Source organism: Ranitomeya imitator, chromosome 6 (genome assembly GCF_032444005.1).
Source record: "Ranitomeya imitator isolate aRanImi1 chromosome 6, aRanImi1.pri, whole genome shotgun sequence".
Taxonomy (NCBI): Eukaryota; Metazoa; Chordata; class Amphibia; order Anura; family Dendrobatidae; genus Ranitomeya; species Ranitomeya imitator.
In genome coordinates this window covers 135,407,224-135,415,788 of record NC_091287.1, presented here as the reverse complement: position 1 = coordinate 135,415,788, position 8,565 = coordinate 135,407,224, and the positions used below count along the sequence as shown (strand labels likewise).

The following is an 8,565-nucleotide window of genomic DNA, read 5'->3' as shown; positions in this document are numbered from 1 at the left end:
ATGAATATGGCAGTGTATTATGTGAGTCATTAGAGCAGGGGTCTTAAATGCTGAGTGTGCCTGCAGCCCCTGAGGTTGGGTCTTGCAGGCCCAGAGTTTGGGTCTTGCAGCCCCTGAGGTTGGGTCTTGCAGCCCCTGAGGTTGGGTCTTGCAGCCCCAGAGGTTGGGTCTTGCAGCCCCAGAGGTTGGGTCTTGCAGCCCCAGAGGTTGGGTCTTGCAGCCCCAGAGGTTGGGTCTTGCAACCCCAGTGGTTGGGTCTTGCAGCCCCTGAGGTTGGGTCTTGCAGCCCCAGAGGTTGGGTCTTGCAGCCCCAGAGGTTGGGTCTTGCAGCCCCTGAGGTTGGGTCTTGCAGCCCCTGAGGTTGGGTCTTGCAGGCCCAGAGGTTGGGTCTTGCAGGCCCAGAGGTTGGGTATTGCAGCCCCAGAGGTTGGGTCTTGCAGCCCCAGAGGTTGGGTCTTGCAGCCCCAGAGGTTGGGTCTTGCAGTCCCTGAGGTTGGGTCTTGCAGCCCCTGAGGTTGGGTCTTGCAGCCCCTGAGGTTGCGTCTTGCAGCCCCTGAGGTTGGGTCTTGCAGCCCCTGAGGTTGGGTCTTGCAGCCCCTGAGGTTGCGTCTTGCAGCCCCTGAGGTTGGGTCTTGCAGCCCCTGAGGTTGGGTCTTGCAGCCCCTGAGGTTGGGTCTTGCAGCCCCTGAGGTTGGGTCTTGCAGCCCCTGAGGTTGGGTCTTGCAGCCCCTGGGGTTGGGTCTTGCAGCCCCTGAGGTTGGGTCTTGGAGCCCGCAGGCACCAGAGCCCCAGAGTCAATTGCAGCCTGGTGCAACCCCCCCCACACACACACACACACACACCCACATATATCTGCCATGTATTAAAGCGGATTATGCTATCGGGCTTACTCTGTTGGGCATGAATATGGCAGTGTATTATGTGAGTCATTAGAGCAGGGGTCTTAAATGCTGAGTGTGCCTGCAGCCCCTGAGGTTGGGTCTTGCAGGCCCAGAGTTTGGGTCTTGCAGCCCCTGAGGTTGGGTCTTGCAGCCCCTGAGGTTGGGTCTTGCAGCCCCAGAGGTTGGGTCTTGCAGCCCCAGAGGTTGGGTCTTGCAGCCCCAGAGGTTGGGTCTTGCAGCCCCAGAGGTTGGGTCTTGCAACCCCAGTGGTTGGGTCTTGCAGCCCCTGAGGTTGGGTCTTGCAGCCCCAGAGGTTGGGTCTTGCAGCCCCTGAGGTTGGGTCTTGCAGCCCCTGAGGTTGGGTCTTGCAGGCCCAGAGGTTGGGTCTTGCAGGCCCAGAGGTTGGGTATTGCAGCCCCAGAGGTTGGGTCTTGCAGCCCCAGAGGTTTGGTCTTGCAGCCCCAGAGGTTGGGTCTTGCAGTCCCTGAGGTTGGGTCTTGCAGCCCCTGAGGTTGGGTCTTGCAGCCCCTGAGGTTGCGTCTTGCAGCCCCTGAGGTTGGGTCTTGCAGCCCCTGAGGTTGGGTCTTGCAGCCCCTGAGGTTGCGTCTTGCAGCCCCTGAGGTTGGGTCTTGCAGCCCCTGAGGTTGCATCTTGCAGCCCCTGAGGTTGGGTCTTGCAGCCCCTGAGGTTGGGTCTTGCAGCCCCTGAGGTTGGGTCTTGCAGCCCCTGGGGTTGGGTCTTGCAGCCCCTGAGGTTGGGTCTTGGAGCCCGCAGGCACCAGAGCCCCAGAGTCAATTGCAGCCTGGTGAGGGGGCAGCCTATGCCAGCACTGCATTACAGCTGAATGTTTGTCCTTAGATTCACATTAAATTGAAATGTATTGCGGTGCCCAAACAGCTCTCTACCGCAATACCCATACCAGCCAATCACAGGTGGCGTGTGACGACAGTGCAAGGTGGTGCCCCAGTTATGGAAGGGAAGACGACAGGGGAGAAGTATTTTTTTGTGTGTTTGTGAAGAGTGGCAGAATGGGGGACATTACTGCAACATGAAGCCAAGGATGAGAGAAATTACAACAAGGTGGGGACCAGGCTGGGGGACATTATTGCAAGATGGAAACCTGGATGAGGAACATAACCACATGATGGGGGACATTACTACAAGATGGCGATCAGGATGGGGAACTTTACTATAAGATGGGGACTAGAGGGTCATTACCTCAAGATGGAGACCATGATGGGGGACATTGCCACGATGGAGAGTAGGATGGGGGACATTACCACAAAATGGGGACCATTATGGGCGCATTAACTCGGGTTTGGGTAACATTTCTACAAAATGGGATATATAACTAAAAAAAAAATCAAAATAAAGTATGAAAAAATAATGGAAAAATATAAATGATGGTTTATGTACAAACTAAAGTCAACAGAAAAGTGCATGTTCATATCCGGAACTACCCAAGCTATATAATAATAAAAAAATAAAATAAAATAAAATGTTCAAAAAATGTATCACAATCTTATATAAAAAATGGTATAATTGAAAACATCAATCGTCGTATTGCAAGAATGAAGCCTGTCAAATTCAACTTTTTTTTTTCTATGTGCAGCCCGTATATTCAGATGAGTTTTGGACCATTGGATTAGCGCATGGTGTATACAAGTCTCTTAGTAAGACTTAAAAAAAAAAAAACACTAACAAAAGTTCATACATTGTCCTAAGCCGGGTCGGTGCTAAAACATATAATGTGACGCTCCCTTCAAAGTCTATGGATCTGATTGAGTGAGCCGAGCGCAGCTGTTTCTGTCAGCCCCACAGACATGCTCAATCATACAGTACAGAGGAATGGGGGCTTCTAGGGATCAGTACAAGTGGTAAAGTCTCAGCTATCAGACAATTAGCATCTACCCTTTGTATAGCTGATAAATGTTAGTTATGGGGAACTCCTTTAAATAAAGTTTTCCCACCACAAAACTGAACAGTGATGACATAAATAACACTTAGAGAATCTATTTTTCTACTCCAATTTCATATTTGATATCTGACAAATCTAATGCTGGATGAAATTACCATAGATTCGTGCTCCGATCAGCTCCTCATCATTCTTCTCGTCACTGAACTTCATCTTCCCACTGGCATTTTGTCACCGAGAATGATGTGTTTATTTAGGAAATGAAGATCCTGAAAAACTAAGAGCTTCTCGACATACAAATATGTTTCTTATGAATATATGTGGGATATGTAGGAATATAAGGAGCTTACCAAAGTATTTCCTATTTACGGTTTAGAAAAGCTACAACATTATGCACACTTCCTAATAAATCCCATATTATGTTTATTGAAATGTATAAAAACATGAAAAAGAATGTTTAAGAAAATAGAAAAACATGTTACAGGCAGTGTGTATCCTACAACAAAAAGCAGGACTTTTCTGATGGTCCCTAATGAACACACACAAGATTGCATTCAATACTTCAGTAACATTAAACAATTTACTCCTTTAAGACGGTGGATGAAGTCTTATGCAAGATGAAGGCTCTTTTTCCAGAATGTAGACACAATATTCTCCTGGTGCCTTATCCATGTCCAACTGTGCGAAGGATCTCATGTGCCAGGGAAGTCACAGCTATATCCTTATTCAAGCTGAAATAAAAATCACAGCGCTTTAGATGAGAATCACACCAGGAACAGAAACGCGTGCAGACACATGAGAGCATTTCATCCAGCATATTCTGCAGTGCGCTAACATGTCAGCACGGGCTGAAATCAGAGGGGCACAGAGATATAAGGACCCGATAATGGCCTCCATACAACCTGGAGGCTGTATACAGCTTTGTTGTTTGTGTGAATAACCCTCTAAATGCATTAATCAACAGAAAGTGGAGCAGATATTAATTTTGTCCAATATTTAATAGATGCTAACTTAGGTAAGTCACTCTGAAAATGCACCAAAATGTATCATAGTGTCTCATGCTGGATAATACATTTTGTCCTTCTTTAAACACTTTTTTTCGCTAAGTTTACACCTCTTGGTTTGTTTAGGTTGCACCTTTTTTGTCTCATGAAACTCATAACACATGGTCACATTTAATCTTCACCCACTTTCCCTCTAAAGCAACACCTTTATTCTTCAAATCAAAAAGTGTCCACCACACATAGCCCCATAGAATGTAAAGGTACCGTCACACTGAACGATATCGCTAGCGATCCGTGACGTTGCAGCGTCCTGGCTAGCGATATCGTTCAGTTTGACAGGCAGCAGCGATCTGGATCCTGCTGTGCCATCGTTGGTCGGCGCAGAAAGTCCAGAACTTTATTTCGTCGCTGGACCTCCCGCAGACATCGCTGAATCGGCGTGTGTGACGCCGATTCAGCGATGTCTTCACTGGTAACCAGGGTAAGCATCGGGTTACTAAGCGCAGGGCCGTGCTTAGTAACCCGATGTTTACCCTGGTTACCAGTGTAAATGTAAAAAAAAAAAAACACTACATACTTACATTCCGGCGTCTGTCCTCTCCGGCACTCTGCTTCTCTGCACTGTGTAAGCGCAGCGGCCGGAAAGCACAGCGGTGACGTCACCGCTGTGCTCTGCTTTCCGGACGGCGCTTAGTGCAGAGAAGCAGAGCGCCGGAGAGGACAGACGCCGGAATGTAAGTATGTAGTGTTTGTTTTTTTTTACATTTACACTGGTAACCAGGGTAAACATCGGGTTACTAAGCGCGGCCCAGCAGTTATGAAGATGCTGCATTATTTGTCAACTTAAGCTTGGATTCATCTATGTACGTTGTCATCTGAGGTATTGAAGGTTGTATGACAAACACTGAGCATAGTCATACAGTGTAATTGTTGCCTTCAGTGGTTTATCTTAAATGTGTTTATCACAAAGATCAGATAGTTAAAGTGGTTGTCCAGGTTTATCACGAAAGTCTGCAGTCACTCTATGTAACAACGCTCTTTGAGAATACTCCAGTACCCATGGCAAGATCAAATGTTCATGTGACCGCAAGTATGAGATATGCATACTCCTGGCCACATACAGACTAGACGTGCATGTCATCGCTCAAGCAAAGCCGCGCACATCTAGTCAGAATATGGCTTAATGTATGCATATTGCATATTTGCGGTCACATGACAGCCTAGTCTCGCTGTCGGCACCATAGAACCCAAACAGAGCAAGCTGTGAGGATTCACATGTCTTCAATTACATAGAGTAGTTACAGACTTTCATGAAACAATCCATTTAAAAACTACTAGGTTATGGGGGTCCAATCACTGCAACCCCCACCAATTGCTTCTGTCCCCCATTTAAATGAAGCAGTAATCCAGCATGCACACTCTACATATTCTGTATGGGACAGCCAGAGATAACCAAGTATAGCGCTCGTCTACATCTCGCTGTCCTATAGGGAATGAGCGGAGCAGCAGTGACCATGCTCCACCATGTCCAGTGGTCACATTATACAGTGTCCGTGTTTCCTACTTCTTGCTGTGTACAGACGGGTCTATAACTCCTATTGCTCTTACTATTTTTTGTTACACTTACTTGGCCTGGTGATACTCATATGAGAAGTGCACGGAATAGGCATTAATGGTACCTTAATTTCTGATACAGGAAAGAAATATATCTTGGTACCGTGTTAGCAAGTAGATATAAAAATATTTAGAATTGAGAGTCCTCAGTGGTTGATACCTTTTAATGGCTAACTGAAAAATGTCTTAATTTCTGACATTTATACACTGTTGCATGTCGTCGTACACAAAGGAGGATGAAAGGTATGAGTGTTTTGATCTGCTCACTGGTATCATGTTGGTACAGCTGTTTCATTTATTCAGAAAGAAAAAGTTAGGAAGCCGGGCAGTATGTTAGATTCCTGTGTGTAGCGAGGGTCAGGATGTGTGTTGGCATTCTGCAGCTTCCTGCCAATGTAATGGTCACACCCTGCAGCAAACTTGCAAATGTTCCCAAATGTAAAAACGATTTTATGCATAGACTATGAATGCCATAAATAATAAATCTAGACCATGGTGAATGGAGAGCACATAATATATGTTTTTAATATACTTTGCTTATTTTCAAAATGGCCAGAACCTAGTATATTAAAACCCAGTGTAATAGCAATCATTTATTTATTGTTTTCATATTCTCGGCAGTGCAGCCTAGATTTCTGCTGACCACATGGTTTCCGCGACAGTAAGAGGTAGAATGTTTTTAGTGGTGTTTGGAATATTTACTGATTCTCTATTCCCACAAGTCTTCACAAATCAATACTGCTGCACAAGTCAAAGAAGCTGACGCTCAGTTCTCCTACAGCCTTCTCGCCATTTGCGCTGATGCTTCCATTATGGAAATGTGTTAGCTCCCCCAAATCATAGGGCGAAGAATCAAGGTGAATTGCCAGGTTTAAAAGGTTATGTACGCATTTTAGCAATTTTTCATTACATATCATCCACATCTTGAAGTGTTCTTTTTCTTCGTTTTTTAAAGTACCATATTACAGTTCTGCTGAACTTTGAGCTGAAATTTCTTAATATTCCCTGTTCCTTCTGGCTCAAAAAAGATCTTGTATTGCATACTTCATCAATGGAAGATTCCAGTAAAAATGACAAAAGTTATAAACAAAAATACATTTAAGTTTACAAAACCAGTGTGGGATAAAATTAGATAGCTGAATGTGGCACCAAATCAAGTGTTAGATATCAATTTTATAGGGTGTCATACACACTATGTTATATACAGTATATATTTTTCCAGGACGTCTCTCCTGACAGCACCATCAGGAGGTTGTCCTTCTTATCCTTGATAGAGATAGGAACACACAAGAGGTTAAAAGGCCCCTCCCCCCACAACCTTTCAGTGTTTTTCCTGTCCCTATCAGGGATGAACGCAGAAGAGGATTACCTTCAACTTCCAGGGATCAGAAGGATTGGGCTGGGATCTTCGTCATCTCTCCCATTTCTCCTGCTGGAAGTCCGGAGGCCGACACCCACTGCACTAGGGGTCCCTCAGCCTGGTCCACGGCAGTGGTGGGCCCTGGAACGAACCGCTTCCCCTCTGGAGGGGCTCTAGGCTCGCATGACAAGTCCCGGTGTGTGTTTTCAATACCCACAGAAGTGACTTCCGGTTTCAAGAGAAGACCCACGCCCTCTAGCGACCGGCGTGCATTCCACCGTGGAACGCACTTCCAGTCTATTTGGGAAAAAAGGGCGCCGAATCCTAAAATTAAAGGGGAAACGCCTTCTTTTTTGACAATTCAGATGGAAGACAGGTGAGGCAATACTATTTAAGGAATAGTAGGAGGGGAAGCTGATGTTCGAGTTAGCAGGTCAGCAAGCCAGAAAAGGACAATCCATTAACCGGTCTGATACTCCTACTGAAAACCCCAGTACAAGTGAGTTTTCTGGGAGTTTGTGCCTCACACTGTCTCTCTGTTATATGGCCACACTATTTAGATGGGTATAATTGATTGTGTATTCCTTTGTTCCTTTATAGGACAAGGAAACCCCTAGAAGGACCATAGAATCATCTGCACCTTAAAAGAAGGGGAAGAAATGTGCCATGTGTTACAGAATGTAGTGGCGGATTTTCTTAGCCGGGAGACGGTTCAGCACTCAGAATGGGAGCTGAACTGGGAGGAATACATATTATAAGCCGGTGGGGGATTCCCCAAGTGGACCTGTTCGCTACCAGGAAAAATGCAAAAACTGAATTTTTTTTCCCTCAATCAGGGAGACAGGCCAACAGGAGTGGATGCCCTATCTCAGAAGTGGGACATGGACCTGGCATATGCTCAGCAGTGCTGAGGAAGATACGAGAAAATCAGGCCACAGTCATCATGAAACTATCATTTTAGCCCAGAAGGAGCTGGTTTCCCCTTCTCAGGAGGATGGCCATAGACGACCCTATCATCCTAACAGAAAGTCAAGATCTACTGTTCTGGGGGCGTGGCCTGACTTCTGATGGTGCAGGTCGCATAGTGCGGGAGCTCCGTTCCCAGGACTCATAAAGCGGCGCACAGCAGTGCACAGACGGCGCTTTCTCCTCCAGAACTCCCCACTCCTGCTCCTTACCGTTCGGTGAGTGTATGTGGAAATCTAAAGCCGGCGCAGGGGACCCTTCCAGGCGCATTGTGGACTTCTTTGCAGCCACCCCTCAGCAGCCTCAGAGGTCCAAGATGGCGCCGCTTTCTCCTAGATCCTCCAGAGCTGCACGCCGAGGCTCTCAGTCTTCTGCCTCAAGCACAGCAGCGGCTGATCTCTCAGAGGCTCCAGTTACAGCAGCGCTGCTCAGGGACATGCTTGGTGACCTCCGTACCTCCCTGCAGGAGGATACGCGTTCCATGATGGCAGAGCTCAGGGGGGAGGTGGAGGAGCTGGGAGGCCGCATGGATCATCTTGAAAATAAAATGTCCGAACTGGTAGCTTCTCACAATGATTTGTGGGAAGCTCATGATAACCTGCAGCTGCTTGTTACCAAAACTCATGCTAAAACCCTGGATTTGGAAGACAGATCCAGGAGAAATAATGTGAAACTAAGAGGCATTGCTGAATCAATTGGGGCTGATGATCTCAGAGCCTTTCTATAAGACTTTGTCATATCTGTTCTCCCACTTTATTCCAAAGATGACGTTGTGATCGACCGTATTCATCGGATCCCTAAACCCTCAGGCCTTGACCCTGCGGT

The 8,565-nt window shown here is 46.7% G+C and overlaps 1 protein-coding gene across 4 annotated transcripts in view; it reads right to left on the bottom strand.

The window, feature by feature from the left end:
• Window positions 1-3,199: 3,199 nt before the first annotated feature.
• ULK4 (unc-51 like kinase 4) overlaps window positions 3,200-8,565 on the bottom strand; it is a 941,213-nt gene continuing 935,847 nt past the window's right edge. For 2 of the 4 annotated variants that reach the window (XM_069730128.1, XM_069730126.1), the window contains one exon: window positions 3,200-3,527. In XM_069730128.1, coding sequence (XP_069586229.1) covers window positions 3,523-3,527 — 5 coding nt within the window. In that variant the 3' untranslated portion in view covers window positions 3,200-3,522. The remainder of the gene's footprint in view (window positions 3,528-8,565) is intronic. The other 2 variants (XM_069730129.1, XM_069730127.1) reach the window with 1 other exon arrangement.